The 21,152-nt window shown below is 34.3% G+C and overlaps 1 protein-coding gene across 1 annotated transcript in view; it reads right to left on the reverse strand.

The window, feature by feature from the left end:
* Window positions 1-21,152, reverse strand: part of LOC150083376 (proprotein convertase subtilisin/kexin type 4-like) — a 372,395-nt gene that overhangs the window by 247,900 nt on the left and 103,343 nt on the right. Inside the window, exons 2-3 of the mRNA XM_090378003.1 lie at window positions 10,850-10,948; window positions 1,458-1,568 (exon numbers count right to left, since the gene is read on the reverse strand). Coding sequence (XP_090234129.1) covers window positions 1,458-1,568; window positions 10,850-10,948 — 210 coding nt within the window. The remainder of the gene's footprint in view (window positions 1-1,457; window positions 1,569-10,849; window positions 10,949-21,152) is intronic.

The raw sequence follows: 21,152 nt of genomic DNA on the forward strand, positions 1-21,152 counted from the left end.
CAGGCAAAGGTGAAAATGATTCTTGCACTGTATCTGCATCCATTGGAATGAGCAGCAGCCTGGAAAGCGAGGTACTAGGGATTTCAAGGGCTGCTGGGAGTCATCATGGAACAAGTAAATACATGGGCTGTGTTAGGGTAACTAAGAGTAAAAACAGGTGCATGTATACTTGCATGTACACCAATGCTAGGAGTACAGTAAATAAATTTGATGAATTTGAGGTGCTGTTGAAGACATCAAAGGCTGATGTTGTTGGAATATCAGAGAAATGATGTCACACAGAGATAAGGAATGCAGAATTGGAATTTGGGGAGTACAATGTGTACAGAAAGGATAGACAGGATAGAAGGGTGATGCTGTTAGTTAAGAAACACATAAAATCTAAGGAAGTGCATCCTGTTGACATGGGAGAACAGTGCAGTGTTGAGTCAGTTTGGTGTCATATAAGCACTGGGAAAACAAAGTTGAGAGCAGGAGTGTGTTATAGGCCTAATGATTCTGATGAGTACAATGAACAATTATACAGAGAAATAAAGTGGGCCACTAAATCAGAGTTTCTTATAATGGGGGAATTTAACTTCCCAGATATTGACTGGAACTTGTGGGTCACTCACACACTAGCAAGACTTTTGTGGATTTATTGGATGATTGTTTTCTACAGCAGTATGTTCACGAGGCAACTAGAGGGAGTAATACTCATGATCTGATTATCAGCAGTGATTCTTCATGCATTAAGAATCTGCAGATAAAGGAACTACTAGGTGGCAGTGATCACAATGTGCTGATGTGGGATTTACTTAAAAATGTAACTACCATCAGGTAAAGGGAATGGTTTTTGCTTTTGTAAAGGTCACTACAGTGGTTTCAGGCAGATTTTAATTTTTAAAAATTAAATTCAACTGATGTTACCAACAGCAAATTAGATTCAATCACCTCAATTAGATCACCTGCGAAGTGATCTACCTGAGTGTACAAGGCCTTAAATGGTTGAGCAAGCTAAGTGCTAATGGGATTGTTCAGATTACTCACCTAAGAGGACATAATTTCAAATCGAGGAAAGACAATTGTAGAATAGATGTGCGGAAATTTGTCTTTAGTCAGCGGTTGGTTGATAGTTGGAACAAATTTCCATCTGTTGTAGTGGAGGCCAACAACTTAAATAAGTTCAAGGCAAACATTTGGAGTGAATGAATGAATGGGTGAAATGGGAAGTTTTTTAGCTGATGCTATATAAGCTTGCTTTCTTGCATCATATGCCTCTAATAATGCTAATGCTAAATCATATTAGTTACCATCAGAAGTGACATATTTCTTAGAGCATTGCATTAGGGGTCGTAAATGCTAATTTTTGCAATGGACAATATAAAAGTTAGCACTAATTATGATTTTATGATTAAATTTTATTAATTTATAAAACCATAAAAATCCAAAGCAATAAATATATTATAATAACTTACTAAATACCACATTTGAGACCATCTTGGATCATTTAATCGAGTAGAACTTCGATGTGACCTTAGACTTCGTTTAACCCGTTTTTTTATTTCTTGCTGAGAAAACCACTTGACCTACAAGGTTTTTAACATTTTAGTAATTATCCAAATAGTATTTTGATCATTTAAAACTTCCATTATATAATTTATATTATTTTTAGAAAATACTTTAACATTATGCTATTAAATTCACTAAACTTTTTAGTGCTTAGTAGCAAAATATTATAAAAAGTTAGGTCGAGGATAACTGTTGATACGACAGAGAAATCCAAGAAGAAGAACAACAAAGAACAAAAGTTCTTTGTTCTATTTTAACAAAAATGTTTAATCATATGATAAAAAGTACTATCACTCTTTGTAACAGCTCACTATTAAAAGACCTCTTTAATCCATAATTCTATCATTAAAAAAAATCCCAATGCAACTACATAACCTTATGATAGGCAACCTTTATAGCAATGGTTACATCCCACTGATATAAAATTGTTCAGCATGTAAAAATGAAGAGTAGACAGTAAGAGATAGTCAGATTTTCAGTACCTTTCTGAGAGTCTGATTATTGATTTGGTTACTCAACATTCCACTGAACATTTTGGTTATTGAATATTCCACAGGTGAAGACTACTAAACAAACAAATGCTGAAATTTTATTCTTTTCAAAAAGAAGTTTATTTTCTTTTTTTAATGACTGAATTGATTTATGATTTGAGAAAATATTATTATTGTTTTTAAAGTAATTTCATGTTCCTTGTGGGCAATTAGCAACTCATTTATAATTTTACTGCAGCTATATAGTATACAAGGAATGTTTAGCTCCACAGACATTAAATTTTTTGGTTGATACTAAGCATGAAATACTACATATACTAAGATATGGGTTATAGGTTGAGAAGACAAAAGATACTTGTTGATACTGGACTTTAATTTCTCGTAATTGTCAGGAAAACATATTGTTGCTATTATTTCTAGTTTCCTAGTAAGCTAGAAAGAGTTCAGAAAGTTTGAGACCTAGAAGGTGAGTAACAGGGACAGTCAATTAGTATATGTTTAATAGGGAGCTGTTTTGATATGGAGTGCACTGAGAAATTTCGACCCAAAAACAAATGAAGGCAGGTAAATCATATGGCCAATATGCAATTTTGCTAATATCACTTCCTCTCTTCTGTTTAACTAGAAATTAGACATCCACATCGGTCATTTATTTTTGATCTAATGGAGAGTTTAGTACCGACTTTTTTTTTATGGTCATTTAGCTACATAGTCTACTCTTTCATTTCCCAGAATAATAACATCCTGATATCCAGCAGAAAGTTATTTCTATATTGTGCTCTTGGCAGTAATGAAAGAAAGAACAGATATCTTTCATTTCAGATGAAAATATACAAATTATTTTTAATAACTGAAACTGCTGGGGGATCTAAATAAATTATATCAAGATATAATGATAGATTTCACAATTTAAATAAAGTTAATAGGGTTGCATTTAATTCTGCTGTAAATATGCTACATTTAAGAGGTAACAAAATACTGTTTATGAAGGAAGGAAATACAACTGATACATCCACATGATTGACAGATATGGTACTTCTGTGTATACTCTATATTTATCTGGATTCTCAAAAGTATGAGCAGTGCTCATACTTTTGAGAATCCAGAGTGCTCATCTGTGTATAGAGTATAACAACTGTGTGTATAGAGTCTAATAACTGCATCTGCATATGAGCATATACAGATGCAGTTATTAGAAGCTATGAAAATACTCATGTACACTAATAGTGACAATATATTCCTATCCTATTTTGTAAATATATCATCACAGTGAAGAGTAACAATCTTCCATGGCAGATCAAATGTATCAGCTTATTGATGAATATTGCCCAGATTGAGAGCCCAGATGTGAAACAGTTCTGTATTTCATGCAGTTTTTTAATAAAGTATATATTTTTTTTATTACAGGTCCTGAAGTCACTATGGTTGTGTGAATGAGGAAAGATGGACACAATCAATCACTGTGTATTTTTTTCTCAAATATTTCCAATATTTGAGAAAAAAAAAAAGGAACTAATGAGGATATGGTTATAACATTGGGGGAGGATGCCCCCTTCCTATTCCACAGTGAAGAATTGGACAGCAGAACTTAAATGAGGGAGAGAGAACCTGGAAGATGACCAAGCTATGGAAGACTTGCGACATCCATCACTCTGGGTGTTATTGACAGTATGCACAATCTGGTGATGAGTGACCAAAAAGTGACAGTTCATTACACTGCCAACATCTTGGGCATCTCATCTAATAGGTGTAGCACATAATAAGAGAGGTTCTTGCCATGTTGTTGTTATGTGGTTTTTAGGAGCATTAGCAACTAAGGCCATATTGTTCCGGGGATATGCGGTGGTCATTCCCTGACCTTTCCGCATCCTCCGTATTTGGTGGTCATGGGCTCGAACCCTGATCTAATCAAGAAGCGTGTGCTATGCACTGCTGCTCCTGCCCACCTGGCTACAGAGGCACCAGGTGGCTACAGAGGCACCAGGTTCTTGCCATGAAAAAGGTGTCAGCATGAGAGATCTCAAAGTTGTGGACAGCAGATAAAAACATGCACAAGAGCTGTCAATTCAAATGAACGTTTGTATAATTTTCAAACAGATCCAGCAAATTTCCTTGCAAGGTTTGTGACCACGAATGAAACATGAGTCCATCACTTTCAGCCAGAGACAAAGGAGCAGTTCAAACAATGGAAACACAGCTCTTCTCCCTGCCTCCAAAGAAAGCCAGTCGATTCCTTCTGCTGGCTGAATGATGGCATTGGTTTTTTGGGGCATATTAGGCAGGCCTTGTAAGGTGTTTGCATGACAATGTCAAAGACACAGAGGGAAACTCAGCAAAGGATCCTTGTTCAACCAGAACGATGTGCCCACTCATAAGTCTATTATTGCCATGGCTGCACTCTATGAGTGTAGCTTGAACTGTCCCTGGAACCAATGGACTTTCACCTATTTTCTAATTTGAAAAAAAAAAAAAAAAAACACACACACACACACACCAGGCTGGTAACCATTTTCCCACCAACAGTGATATCATTGCTGCACTGGTTGCATTCCTGGAAGCTCAAGAGGAAACTTTCTTTGCAGATGAAATTAAGCACTGCAACATTGGTGGTAAGAGAGTAATGACTCCGAAGGGCATTATATTGAAAAGTAACAAGTTACTAGACTCCTCACAAATCCTTCGTACTCAGGTCATGAAATTTTTAAATACCCCACACATAGGGTGTACTTACTGAGAAATAGTGAGGGTGGTTCACTTGTATCTACATTAAAGATTTGCACTGGGGAAGTTCTAAAGGCTATGAGGGATTGTTCTTGTTATTGTTTATTATGTTAATGGCTTCCAAGCATAAATTATATCCATATAAGTGTATTATGTTTATGTAAGTATGTGTTCACAGACTGATTTGCCTGTTGTGTTGGCTAAAAAAACCTAAAATAATTCACAGGGGGTAAAAAATGTTCCTGAAAGTTAACTTTTTCATCTAATATTAAACACAAACAGTTGATTATATTTGTAACTGGCACCAGATTGTTTTTATCTGCAGGTCAGGGTGTAGTATACATCATTTAAAGAAATGGAGGGCAGTGGTTTTTTGCTTAGAAATTTAGTATCTGTTTCAAGAACTCTTAACATTCTAGCTATGTTATCACAAGTTAGAATTGTATTTCTGTGATATTCCTATACCGTGGGTGAAAAGAGATAGTAACTTCCTCTGCATACACGTATGCCACTGCTATGTGAGAGCCAATTTCATTATTTATCCTGATTGCAAACAATGTAGCACTGGAAATGGACCCTTGCAGTACATATTCCACTTGAATGTGCAGGGAGGATAACAAAGTCTGATAATGAACCTGAAACTTCTGAAATGGACATTCAGGATCAGCTATACAAGTATCCTCTTAACAATATATTATATAATATCTTAAAGAATGCCCATATTCATGTGGAATGGCTTTCTCAACATCCAGAAATGATATCACCAAGTGTTGTCTCTTTATAAATGGATTTTAAATATTAGCCTCAGCTTTAATATGGATCTCTCTCTTTCATGGAAGTACCATGAAATTCCTGAGAATTATCTACAATTCTTTAGTAATTAAAGACTGATTTTATACTATGCAGGATGAAGAGCTTAAATTTTCACTTTTCTCCATTTAATTTTACCGCAGACTATGCCATTTAAACAATTGAGTTAGTTTCCCAGTATCTGCATTCTACATAGAAATATGATTTTTATGTAGAATGAACAATAAACTAAAGTAAGATCAGTGAGTATTAACAGAGGTAAAATTTAATTGAAGTAGGCATTAATTATGTTAATAAATATTTACAATAAAATATTTAAATTAACCATGGCAAACTTCGGAACGATGTTGTTCTGAAGGCAATATTTTAGAAAAGAAATATGGTAACTTTGGGCAGAGTATCTTAGTGTTGATTTAATGTAATTTTGCACCAAGCCATTCAAAAAAATCCCCCATAATTGTGTGTATCAATAGTTTACACCTGAAGAGACAGGAAGTGAATGAAATAGTCAATAAGAGTTTAAAAAATGAATTAGATAGTATGAATTATAGGAAGGTGCAAAATTACATTAAATCAACACTAAGATACTCGGCCCAAAGTATATTTCTTTTCTAAAATATTGCCTTCAAAACAACATTGTTCCAAAGTTTGCCAGGGTTAATTTAAATCAAAAAATTTCACTGCGATAAATTAAAAAATTACAATAAAATAATAATAAATAATGAAGGAATAAGCATTATTTTTGCTTAATTTATCTCAATATAGTCGCAATATTGTTGGAGCAGAAATAGTCACAATATTGTTGCAGCTGATAAGGTGAAAATGCTATTAGTGATGATTATGGAACCTGCTTGACACTAGAATGTAATAATCTCTTTGCACATTGCTCAAAAAATCTCCCTATAGAATGGGCAATGCTTCCAATATACTGCATTTGTTTATTTTTTTTTTTGGTAGTTGTTGGCGCATCGGCTTCTGTGGCCATAACGCACCTCCCAAGGTTTTTGCAGTACTTTGATCCAAGCCCGAGGCGGGATTCGAACCTGTGACCTTTGGGTTGCTAGGCAGGTACTTTACCCACCTGGCTAGCCCGGTCGGCACTGCATTTGTCTCCTCATGGATTGTTTTAGGTTTTTTTTCCCTCTAAGAAACAGGAAGTAGATAATGAATATGTACTCACTTTTTCCATAGCACATATGTTCTCACATGTGTAGAGCACCTATTATCTTCATAATATCTGTCAGTCCATTTGTCTGACTGTCTGCAAGTAACAACATAATACTCAGTGGACAGAATTTCATGAAATTTTATATTTAGCTCTTTTAAAAAGTGCAGTAGCATCGCCCCAAATTTCATTAAAATCAGGCAATTATTATAATCAGGCAAATTTCATTAAAATCAGGCAATTATTATTCCTTCACTTAATCCCTCTACTTCTATTCTTTGGATTAATATGCTTCCTTATGTATTTCCTTAAAATTATAATCGACTACAGAAATTCAAGTCTAGTATCAATAAGTTGCTTCCAGATTCTCAACCCAATCACAGTACTAATGTAATACACTATAAATTCTAATTTTAAGTTCTTCAGAATTTAAGTTCTAATAAACTTTCATTTTATTTTTGGGGCTGAAAAAAAGAAAAGAATAAAAAAAAAAAAAAACTGGCTAATCATCCTTTATTTTATTTATAATATATTCTTCTTGTTTGAAGAAAAATTAATGACTGAATAATTTTACACAACTGTTTCAGCTCTTAACAACTACATATAAATACAGAGGATTCTCAATGTTCCAGATTGTACATTAGGGTTCTGTAAAAATAAAATTCCTTTATGAATTAAACTTTTTTTTTTCACACATATCTCTTAGGCTATCCACATATTATATATTGTAGCTGAAACAGTAGATGTTTATTGCTACATATTTATTTGGGGAACAACTATGTAGTGAATTCACAAAAAAGAAATGTTCTTGGTTCATGCATAATGAAACTTACTTCTGGATGAGCATCTTTTTTATAACATTTACTAAATATATAAATACAGGCATAAATGCATGTTATACTTCAATTGTTATTAAGATACAGGAGGTAGTAAAGTACATTACAAAAATATTGACTGCATAGTACAAGCTGAGTTATATGTTGTTATTTGTTTATTTTATTTAATCATGGAAGATGAGTGAAATACATGTTGTATTTAAATTTTTATTAAAAATCCAGGAGGAAATAACTCAAGTATTACAAAAGATTGGGATGCTGTGTAGCGAAGTGAAAACAACAATTAATAATTAATTGGTAACAATAAAATTAACTATTTACTTTTCACTTCTGTTAATCACTGAAAATTGAATGGACCTGAAATGTAATGCACTATGTTCATTGCCCAACTTGTTGGATTTTATTGTGTATAAATTTTTCTATGTTATTATTATTATTACTAGCCATGTAGTGCAAGGAAGCCAAAGGCTTATGCTGCACCAGCCAAAAAAAAAAATATCCAAATTACCCTGAGAGAGAGAGAGAGAGAGAGAGAGAGAGAAGTAGAAGGGAATCTCCAAGAAAGAGAAGAATGATGATATCCAGCTCAGGTTCCTGGGTGTGCCAAGTCCATACTCATCAGATGTGAGCCCCTGGGGTATTATCCTTATTAATCACTTTGTGTGCATGACATGCTACATGGGATAAAAAAGCATAAAAGGAGTGTCTTGTGATTGATCACAAGAGATGTTTTTTTTTTTTTTTTTTATTTATTTATTTTATTTTATTTATTTATTTTTTTTTTGGCTGATTTGATGCAAGAAAGCAGCATAAGCTTGCTTTCTTGCATCAAATGCCTCTACTAATGCTAATGCTAATAGCAGAGAAAAAGGGAAAGAAAGCAATTGCTGTTCACTATAAAAGTGAAATTTATTGTTCCAATGGTGTATTCAAAGAATAACACAAGGAAATGCAATTTTCTTTGCAATCTAAAGAGTGAAAATTGCTTAGTCTGAAGTTAATATATTATATTTTGAAGAAGACACAAGCTTTAAAGCGAGACAAGCAAAACAAGCTTTAAAGCATTAGCTTTTCTGGTTTTAGACATCAACATATTTTAAAGGAGCTTTCAAATGGTTTGTTGCCGACAGGGCTAGCCGGCTGGGTAAAGTGCCTGGTCGCGGGTTCGAATCCCGCCTCAGGCTTGGATATCACAATGGTGCCGCACTATCCGGTTGGATCTCATGGCCACAATACATGAAGGAAGCAGGAAAAAACTGGTTCCTTCATGTATTGCTCATATCATACGATAAAAAAAAAAAAAAAAATGGTTTGTTTTACAAAGAGGATTTTAACATTAGGATTAATAATGCTTGTTTCTTCCTATCATGATGGAACAAAGGAAAGTTACCTATCATGTTAGATTTTGAGGTAGGACAAATTTTCATTTTCATATCACAGTACTGGAAAAGGTATAAGACAAAAAGAAAACTGATTTATGGCAGTTTTAAACACTTACATTTCTGACAGATGTCACTTTTTTTTTTAAATAAGTGAAATCAAATCCTTCTGCATACCCTTCCCCACTAATATCCTTTAAATGATTAGGCAGTATTTTCAGTTTTCATTTTGATATATTAATCCAATACACGAATTATGAGAAATTAAACTTTCTTGGCAAGCAAAAGCAACTGTTTCTTCTACTCAATTCCCATTCTCACATGGCATCTGTTGAGACATCAGTGAAAGCTGTGTAATCTTGCAATAGAGCTTTGGTTTTGATGGATAAATAAAAACAGCTGAAAAAAAAAAGACGAAAGTAAATTGGTTATGAAAGCCTACCCAGAAACTATCGGAACCTTCTCAGCACACTGATTTCTGTTAAGTGTTGATTGACCTAAATTATTATGTCAATCAATCACTTAAACCTATGAATCACTTAATCAATCAATCAATCACTTAAACATGCCAATCAGTTTATCATCGCACACCTCACTCAATCAATCATTCACATACTCTTATTCACTATAATGATATGAAATGTAAATTTTATGCAGTCCACCCGTGAACTGTGTATATTACTGAAACAAATCATGGTTTGTCTTTATTTCTTTGACTGCCCATTCGAACATTCCTGCTCAATAGTTACACAGACTTTAACTTTGCATTCAGCAGAATCTTGGATATTTATCAGGGACTCGCTTGATGTTATATTTGGTATGTCACCTACAACTGGTTATATAAGTGAATCACAGTTCTGAACTTTTATGCAAGGACAAGGGAAGGATTGTAGGCTCCCATATCTCACTGTTGAAATGAATATATCTGTTATAAGTACTAAACATAATATATCAAGCAAGTCCCCACCACCCGACATTCCTAATGCTGTCGACTAAAGTCCCCCCCACATCAAAGCAGTTTTACATGTGAGACATGCTTCAATGCCTCATTCTTGCTATTAGAGCTGGCTTTCCCTTCAACGGCAGTGTTTCATAGTAAATTTTTACAGCTCATGCTCTATGGTAACAAACAGCAAACTGATGTATCAAATTTTTACCAACAGCATAAAAGTTAGCTTTCCTCTTATGTGGCTGAAAAAAAATTGTCACTCTCAACTGTAATCCCTTTATACTTGATAAAAATTTGCAGCAAAACAGCCATAACATGTGCACAGGCAAAGTCAGCTTCACATAAACTGCAAGTGAAAAAAAAATTAAAATCATACCGTTTAAAAATATTTGAACAATGATCCTGCATACAGAAACAAACGTGAGAATGATCAGAATCACCTTATGCTGTTGGTAAAAAACAGACATATCACTTTGTCATTGCAAACACGGGCCATTCACAAGTTTATTAAGATGTGTAATTTGTAAGCGGCCAGTTTTAGATTCATTCCATATGAATTAGCTGATATTATGCTGCTGAGCAAGCACTCACATTATTCGCTTACCACTAGTTGCATCTTGCTGGCACAGGTATCAGAATGCTGCTAACTGAGTGCATAATGGGAAGCACTCTGAACAGACAACTGACTGATTGCACAGAGGGAAGCTGATGGTAGTGGGAAAGGAGTTTGCTGTGTTTTGCATAGTACCTTTCTTTACCTTCACCAATAAAAATAAAGATTCATGTCAGACATTCAGTAAAAATACTAAGCAACAAGGAACTAACTTATTCAAAACAAAGAAAATGAAACCACAAAATTTTAGCCTTGACACACAAAAAAAAAAAAATCAACACCAGAATAACAAAAATGTGTGATGGCAAAAATTAATTTAAGCATATCAACTTACCTTCCTATCCTGCTTTAAATTAAGGTGATGTTCGTGGCTTATATGCATGGAACGTTTTCTTACATTTCTATGCCTTAAATGATAATAGCCTTCAAAAATCTGAAATGTTATATACATATATGATTTTAGCACAAATAAAGTAAGTTGACATTGACTCAATGCAATTATCAAGTTAAAAAAAAAAAAAAAACATTACAACCATCCATTAACACTAACATAAAAAATTCAGAAAATATTCTAAATTCAACTGAGCAAATTGAAAATTTCTAATGTTCTAGAGAGACAGTGGTACAAATGTTTACATACTTCAATGCTTATCAAATAACACAGGAAACAAAAAATATATCATATTGATTGCAATCAAAAGAATGTTTGTGTTTGCCCCTGTCTAAGTCCTGTTTTAGCTGTACTTTTTCAAATCCAATTTTATAATTCAAAGCAAAAATAATATTAGATGTCTTCATTTTTATATATTGCAATGGACTGAATAGATTGAAATGGATAGAATACAAAATAAACAGATGAATACTTAAGTAAATACAAGGTATTTTTAATTAAACACTAATGTTACAACAAGAATATAAAACTTTTGTTCAGCTTCAACAAAATACATCCCCCCCACCGATTTATTTTAACAAATGAACATACTGATAACAAATTCGAATAATATACTGTCTAGCCTTCAGTTATAGAACTGAAATTTTCTGATATTTCAGAAAAGAACTAAACTTTCATTAATAAAAGTGATTGCTGATGAAAAATAATAAAAATAATTTGGTTACTGAGGCATTTGAAGAATGTCATAGACATTCTTCAAAACCAGGAAGAAATGTAGCCAAGGTATTTCCACCTGGTTATTGACCCTAATATAATTCGCAAATCAAGTAAACAAAATTCTGGGTAACTCCATTTGTTCTGCTACAGCCAAATTCTTTACCTGCACCCTCATGATGGTAGGACTATTAGTACACCAGCACTTGGTACACCGGAGATGACTAGCCATATGTGACCCAACTTAAGCAGGGATCAAGATATAGCATCCACCACATCACACAGATGAATGCCACCTGTTTCACCATCATCATCGGCCATTTTCAATCCACTGCAGGATGAAGGCCTCTCCAGCAACTTTCCAGTTCCTTCTGTGTAATGGCCATCCATTTACTACCCACGAACTCATGAATTTCGTCTATCCATCTCTGCCGCTGTTCACCAGGTTTTCTTCTAGCTCCTCTTGGGTACCATTCTGTTATTTTCTTAGTCCATCTATCATCATGTCTTTGAGCTATCATCCTGCCCAAGACCATTTTAGTTCTTTAGTTTTGATAAGAATGTCCTTTACTTGAGTTTGCTGCCTAATCCACGTGTTTCTCTTATCTAACAGTCTGATTCCCAATATAATTCGTTCCATTCTTCGCTGTGTAGTTCTCAGCTTCTCTTCCATTATTTTCGTGAGTGCCCAAGTTTCACTTCCATAAGTCATGGTGGGGAGTATACATTGGTTCATTATTTTACATTTCAGACAAACTGGGATATTGCTCTTTAGTATGTGACTATATTTCCTGAATGCTATCCATCCAAAATTTATTCTTCTCTTGACTTCCAGACATTTATCATTATTACAGCTAATAACTTGTCTCAGATAAGTATATGACTCCACCTTTTCAATTACTGCTCCTTCAATCATTATGATCCTTTCTGTGGCATACTTGTTCATCATTACTTTTGTTTTAGCCATATTCATCTTTAGTCCAAAATCCTTACTAACCATGCATAACTGATTAAGATTTTCTTCTAATTCTTTGGGATCATGGCTTATGACCACAATGTCATCTGCAAATCGTAAATGGTTTAGGTACTCTCCATTCACATTGACTCCTTTCTGCGACCAGTCTAATCTTCTAAAAGCTTCCTCAAGGGCAGCAGTAAACAGCTTCGGAGATATTGTGTCTCCTTGTCGAACTCCTTTCTCGATTTTAAATTTCCTACTGTCTTTGTCTAGTCTAATAAAGGAGGTAGCGTTCTCATATATTTTCTTCAAAATCATAACATATGGGGTATCTATGCCTTGTCTTTCCAGTGCCCGAAACATTGCCTTATGCTGTATGGAGTCAAATGCCTTTTCATAATCCACAAATGCCAGGCATAATGGTGTTTTATATTAATTTTCTTTCTCCATTAGTTGTGATATTTCATGAAGGTGACCCATAGTTGAGGATTCTTTCCTAAAACCAACTTGCTCTTTTGGTTGATTCTCATCAAGTATTCTTTCTAATCTGTTAGTAATGACCCTTGTGAACGACTTGTAGATGTGGGATAACAAGCTAGTTTGTCGATAATTTCCATGGTCTATGTTTTATCTCCTTTCTTATGCAGCAAAACTATGATTGCATTATTTCACTGCTTAGGCGTCACACCTTTTCTAATGCACTTTGTGAAGAACCTTGCCAGTTTTTGTGTTATGTCCCTTCCTCCAAATTTTAACAACTCTACAGTAACTTCATCTTCTCCCGGGGCTTTCTGATTCTTCATTTTCTTCAACGCATGTTCTACCTCATTAGGAAGAATATCGGGTATGTCGTATGTGCTGCTACTTGGCAATCCATCTTCCCCACTGCTGGCATTATTCCCTCATTCCTTGTATAATTCTCTATAGTAGCCTTATGCTATTTGAATTATGCCTTCTCTGCTATTTAGTACACCATTGCTATTCTTCAGTTTCAGTATCATTTGTATTTCTGTATTGCTGCTGATTTAAGTCCTTTGTTTTCCCTTAATGCTTGTTCTACTTTTCTTGTGTTAAATCTTTTTATGTCCTCTCTGAGTCTCTTTCTAATGGCTTTGCATTACTCAGTATACTCGATTTCCTCCTTGTCAGTGTTTATCTTGTTCTTCATTTGTCACCTTCGATTCATCATAACAAGTGTTTCTTGACTAATTTTTTCTTCTTTGGATTTCTTTTTCCCTATAGGTTTCTTGGGCTTTATCACTTTCAGAAAGTTGTAATATTCCTCATCGATATCTTGGTCCTGAGCAGTCTGCAGAAGTTCCAGTACATACTGCTTTTCTCCTCTTCTGTTATCTCAAAGACCTTTGTATTATTTACTCAAGTCAGTTTTTTCCTTTTCTGTCCTACATCTATATCAAGCGTACATCTTACCATTCTGTGATCACTTCCACTATTTACCTTATTTAGGATGGTAACATCATTCACGATATATCTTGATGATACACAGGTTGGCAGGGTAGTTAATGAGAGTAATCAGGGTGAGCTGCTGCAACAAGAGCTAGGAAAATTGGATCAATGGGCTGAGAAAGAGCAGTCAAGGTTTAACATCAACAAATGCAAGGTACTGCATGTGGGTAGCAGTAATTCCAGAGTAACTTATCAACTGTGTGGTACTACACTCAGGGTAGTGGAAAATCAAAGAGACCTGGAGGTAATTGTGCAGATATAAAAGTGTCAGATCTAAAATTCTCTGAGCAGTGCAGGCATGCTACCAGGACAGCTCATGGGGTTTTGTCAATGATATACAGAAACTTTGCTAGTAGTGACAAGAAGGCAATTATCCCTTTGTATAAGGCCAAGGTTAGGCCACACCTTGAGTACTACATACAGGTCTGGAGGCCTCACTTTAGGAAGAATGTAGATCTACTGAAATGGGTGCAGAGAACGACAACCAGATTTGTGAAGGGAACAAAAGGGGTGCTCTTACCTAGAAAGGCTTCAATTCTGCAAATTGCAGCATCTGGAGACTAGGCACCTGCAGGGTGATCTGATTGCAGAGTTTAAGGATTGAGTAGACTGATTATGCTGAATGTGAATTTATTCTCCCTCTTGCTGAAACTATACACATGAGGGAGCAAACATTTAGTTGAGAAAGGATGGTTGCAAGATAGATGTGCAAGAGTTTGTCTTCAGCCATGGGTGGTTGACTGTTGGAACAGGCTTCCATTTATTATTGTGGAAGTGAATGGTTTGAATAAATTCAAGGAAGGACTAGACAAATTCTTGGAGGGTATGGTTGGGTAAAGAGTGTGGGATTTTTTTTTGGCTGATGAAAGCTTGCTTTCTTGCATCATTTGCCAACACTACTACTATTACAACAGCAATCCCAGGCATTTATCTGAGCTTTATCATATATCTTAGTTCCCATTTTTAACTATGCTATTCTCTTCATTTTTATTTCTCTGAAATCATGTGTATTAGTATTGACATTAGGATGGAGGAGAAACTATTTCAAAACATACTGCTATATATATATATATATATCTGCCTTTATGGGGTTCAGGTTCTTTCTTTTCTACTCCATTAGTCATTTGCACTACTTTGTCATTGCTTAGTTTCATTATGCCTACAGTTACTATTTAACATGTTGGACTACATTCACACACAATAACACACATTTTACCATGGCCAACACAGAAGTCTGCACTTTCCAAGCTTTCAGTCTTTCCTAGAGCTTGCTTACACTAGATCCAGTTTCCCATTTCTCTTTTTTCTTCTATAGAGAGATCTACACATGGTTTTCTCGGCTTAGGCATGGCAAGTCATCATTTTCTTTTGATAGTTTTTGATAGTTTAACTTTGGATTTTATCTTGTTTGTTCTGTCAAGTCAGCAATAATCAATGTGCACATTTGATAAAAAATGTATATAATATGATTATCTTAGAGAACCCCTTATCCTTGTTTTTCCTTTCAATCTGGTGGTTGACCCTTGTAAAACTCACTCAGATTGTAGGTATACAATGATACGTATTTTGTATATTATCTTGTGTATATATAGTCTAGAAAAGAATAGCGAAAGCTTAAAAAGCAGTACTCACCTTGAAATTAATCTGCGATGGTTTACTTAGGTAGCGTGGTTAATGTTTAAGTTGAATTGTTGAATTGAAAAATTAAAAGGGAGGGAAGTAGGTAAAAGTTGACTGAGTTAAATAGGCGCAAGGAAATAGAAGTGTACACATCCAATCCTTGGTTGTCATCGAAATAAAGAGAAGAATAATTAAAAACTATGTAAGTGAATCCGATGAAGCCAATAGTCTTTACGAGGACTTTCGTTAGTTAGAGAACGTCTTCAGTTGGCAATGTGTGGGGAGAGAACGCGCGTGATATTTTAAGAATAAAAAATTATACTCTCGTGATGCCTTTTTTGACATGTGGGAACTTTAATCTCGAGAGGTTCCAAATTGGGGAAAGATTGAAGGGGAGTTTAGAATTTAGAATTTTGAGGTTAGAGTGGTGCTTGTACCATTCAATAACTAGGGCTTCATATTGGAGTATTCTGTAACTGGATTTTAGTTTAATGATGGAAATGGCAGAGTCGATGAGCGGGTTGTGGTTGTGAGTCTGGGCATGAGTTGTAAGTTCTGCGACAGATTGGTTAGACATGAGACTATGAAAATGGTAGTATGCACGGGTATTGGATGTCTTTGATGAGCCAAATTTAGTAGTGGTGCTTCCGATATAACATGTGTTGCAGTTTGGTTGACAATTGATGAGGTATATAATATTATTAAGGTCGTTTATAGGATATTTGTATGTGTCTTTATAGGTGCTGAAGAAGGATCCTAATTTGTTGTAGGTGGAAAAAACAAGGGAGATATCAGTGTTGTTAAATAGGCATCGGAACTGTCCTGCTAGTTCATTGTGGTAAGGGAGGACTATGCGGATGTTTGTTTTATTTTTGTCTTTGGTTGGGGTGTTAGATTTAATTTTATTTTTAGCGTTAAGGATTGTATTTAAAATAAGTTGGTGGGGGTAACCTCTGGATATAAATTTGTCGGTGATATACTGTATTTCATTGTGAAGGTCAGTGGGTAAGGAACTGTACTTTAGTGCATTGTGAATCTGGTTATATAAAACTGCCTTTTTAGTGTTTAGAGGGTGATGAGAAGCAAAATGTAAGTATTTACCAGTGTTTGTATTTTTCCTGAAAATTTTCGTATTTAATTTTGTGCCTGTTATATAGATAGTAAGATTAAGGAAATTTATCTGATTATTTTGTCCAATTTCAAGGGTGAATTTAAGTCTATCGTGTACAGAGTTAAGTTTTACGAAGAGGTTATCAATAATGGATCTGTTGCCAATTACAAGAATGTCGTCGGCATAGCGCATGTATAGTTTTAGTTCAGGGGGAAAGGGGTGTAGAATTTGGCTTTCAATGGCGGCTAGGTAGATTTCAGATAATGGGGCTGAAATCCCTAGTCCCATTGGTAAGCCAAATATTTGTTGGAAGATTTTTTCGTTGAATCTAAAAAATCTTGCTTCTAATAGAAGGGTGGTGAGTTCAAGGATATGGTCTATAGAAAGGGAGGTACGTTTTGTTAAGGTATCGTCTGTTTCTAAGAATTTGCGTAGGGCTTGTAAAGTAAATGGAATATGGACATTTGACAACAAATGTGGACAACAAATATTTGGCTTACCAATGGGACTAGGGATTTCAGCCCCATTATCTGAAATCTACCTAGCCGCCATTGAAAGCCAAATTCTACAACCTTTCCCCCTGAACTAAAACTATACATGCGCTATGCCGACGACATTCTTGTAATTGGCAACAGATCCATTATTGATAACCTCTTCGTAAAACTTAACTCTGTACACGATAGACTTAAATTCACCCTTGAAATTGGACAAAATAATCAGATAAATTTCCTTAATCTTACTATCTATATAACAGGCACAAAATTAAATACGAAAATTTTCAGGAAAAATACAAACACCGGTAAATACTGTACTTACATTTTGCTTCTCATCACCCTCTAAACACTAAAAAGGCAGTTTTATATAACCAGATTCACAATGCACTAAAGTACAGTTCCTTACCCACTGACCTTCACAATGAAATACAGTATATCACCGACAAATTTATATCCAGAGGTTACCCCCACCAACTTATTTTAAATACAATCCTTAACGCTAAAAATAAAATTAAATCTAACACCCCAACCAAAGACAAAAATAAAACAAACATCTGCATAGTCCTCCCTTACCACAATGAACTAGCAGGACAGTTCCGACGCCTATTTAACAACACTGATATCTCCCTTGTTTTTTCCACCTACAACAAATTAGGATCCTTCTTCAGCACCTATAAAGACACATACAAATATCCTATAAACGACCTTAATAATATTATATACCTCATCAATTGTCAACCAAACTGCAACACATGTTATATCGGAAGCACCACTACTAAATTTGGCTCATCCAAGACATCCAATACCCGTGCATACTACCATTTTCATAGTCTCATGTCTAACCAATCTGTCGCAGAACTTACAACTCATGCCCAGACTCACAACCACAACCCGCTCATCGACTCTGCCATTTCCATCATTAAACTAAAATCCAGTTACAGAATACTCCAATATGAAGCCCTAGTTATTGAATGGTACAAGCACCACTCTAACCTCAAAATTCTAAATTCTAAACTCCCCTTCAATCTTTCCCCAATTTGGAACCTCTCGAGATTAAAGTTCCCACATGTCAAAAAAGGCATCACGAGAGTATAATTTTTTATTCTTAAAATATCACGCGCGTTCTCTCCCCACACATTGCCAACTGAAGACGTTCTCTAACTAACGAAAGTCCTCGTAAAGACTATTGGCTTCATCGGATTCACTTACATAGTTTTTAATTATTCTTCTCTTTATTTCGATGACAACCAAGGATTGGATGTGTACACTTCTATTTCCTTGCGCCTATTTAACTCAGTCAACTTTTACCTACTTCCCTCCCTTTTAATTTTTCAATTCAACAATTCAACTTAAACATTAACCACGCTACCTAAGTAAACCATCGCAGATTAATTTCAAGGTGAGTACCGCTTTTTAAGCTTTCGCTATTCCTTTCTAGTCTATTAACACGGTACTTGAAGATTTCTAAAAATTTCGTATTGTATATATAGTCTTTAACAATCTAACTCAATTTACCGCATACCAATTATCACTATTCTTAGTCAATACTAATATACATATAATCTAACATAATTATATATATAATCTAACACAACTATATATATAGTTGTGTTAGATTATATACCTCAGCATGGTTAGATGGTGCTAGTATTGGCTTATAACTTTGGCTGTATTTGTGTCATACTTTATATTTTACAAAATTTTTAGATACATAATCCTTCCATTTTCTCTTTTTTTTTTGTCTTCATTATTTATTTGTTTCTTCACTCATTTTCTGCTTTTTTTTTTTTTTTTTTTTCCATATTGCCTCTGTGTTATGCAATGTGTTGTTGGATATTGCATATGCAGCCACTTAATATATATATACATACACGTATATTATATTATATAAGATATATTATGATAATAATAGTGAGTAAAAACCAGGAAAGGTGAGGAAATAAAAATAAATAAATCGGATATGGCAAATACATCAACGCGCACAAAGCAGCAGCAATGGATGTAAATGTACACATATATAATATTTTAATATATATAATGATGGAAGTGCAATTTACACAGAATGCCCAAAGCTGAAAGGAAAAGAATAGAAGTAAGTAAACGGTAGCTAGCATCAGATATCTGATGCTAGCTAACGTTTACTTTCTTCTATTCTTTTCCTTTCAGCTTTGGGCATTCTGTGTAACTTGCACTTCAATCATTATATTTATATTTATTAAAATATTATATATATATTAATACAGTAAGAAACATTAATGCAGGGTCAGCAAAGATGGATATGAGAAGTACACATGGTGCCTGAACTAAAAGGGTGAATTATAGGAAAGAAAAGAAATGAAGTAGTAATGAAAAAGGTGAAAGAATGTTAAAATCCTAGTACAATTATGAATTAAGATAAACTATGTATATATTTTTGAATTAAGATAATTAATGGCATAATTAACAAGCCAATGGGAACTGTGTTTCCAAACTTTGGAAACAGTTCTTGATACATGGTCAGGAGCAGTCTCCTGATGAAATGCCTGGACATGTATCAATTTTTCTTTTTAACTGTCTTCAGATTTTACATATTTGCCATCCCTATATTTGATCTTCTTTCTAAAATTGCCCACCCTTATCTGAATACAGTTATAGCCCTTGTAATTTATTTTGTAAGCCCCTTTGTAATTTTTGTATATCCCTTTGTAATTTATTTTATTTTCCTTTTCCACAGTCCCATTTCTTCCTATTGGCTTGTTAATTATTCCATTAATTATCTTAATTCATAATCGTACTAGGATTTTAACATTCTTTCACCTTTTTCATTACTACTTCATTTCTTTTTTTCTGCTATCCTTTACACCCTTTAAGTTCAGGCACTATGTGTACTTCTCATATCCAAAAATACCTAAGACAGCAATACAAGAAAACTTCCGGCCACACACACAGTAAGTGTGTGGACCGGAAGTTTTCTTGTATTGCCCTCTTAGATTTCTTTCATATTCTAGAATTCTTTCATTTTTCACAGGATTATATCGGCACGATCTTAGCTTTTGGCTTAACATTATTACTTTTATTTTCTTTATTATTTTTTATTCTTCCTTTTGGTCTCTGTCAGGTTGGCTATGATGTATGCGTATATTGTGTATTGTGTACATCATAACAGAAACAGAGACCTAGTTTATTGCAGTGGCTCCCACGATTATCACTGCCGATCCTCATGTTAATTATGCTTATGTTAATTGCATTTTATTTCATGTAATTTATTTTTTGGCTACAGGTGCTCTCAATTCTTCCATGGTAATTACACCTGACAGTTCAGCTCCCCTACCTAATAATAACATTTAAATACACTGATAATAGCATTTTTGTCTATATTTCATTATGGCTGCCAGTTTTTTCTGCAGTATTCTGGATCCATAATCCAGTTTAATATTTTTAATTTTTAATTTTTTATTTTTTATTTTTAATACCTTTCTTGTTTACTAAGATTTTCAGTAATTTCATTACATCTCATCTTTATCATTATTATATATATATAATATAATATATTATATATATTAAGTGGCTGCATATGCAATATCCAACAACATGTCCCATAACACAGAGGCAATATGAAAAAAAAAAAAAAAAAAAAAAAGCAGAAAATGAGTGAAGAAACAAATAAATAACGAAGACAGCAAAAAGAAAAATGGAAAGATTATGTATCTAAAAATTTTGTAAAATATTAAGTATGACACAAATACAGCCAATACTAGCACCATCTAACCATGCTGAGGCCAAAAAAGTGTGAATTATCACTAATATGATAAAATAAACCAAACACAAAATAAAAATAGATATAGGACAAACAAAGCAAGGAACAAAAAATAGATCACTGAACATTCGTCTGTTTTTTGATGT

This window comes from Mastigoproctus giganteus, chromosome 7 (assembly GCF_048544385.1).
Source record: "Mastigoproctus giganteus isolate SK-2022 chromosome 7, ASM4854438v1, whole genome shotgun sequence".
NCBI classification, from domain to species: Eukaryota; Metazoa; Arthropoda; class Arachnida; order Uropygi; family Thelyphonidae; genus Mastigoproctus; species Mastigoproctus giganteus.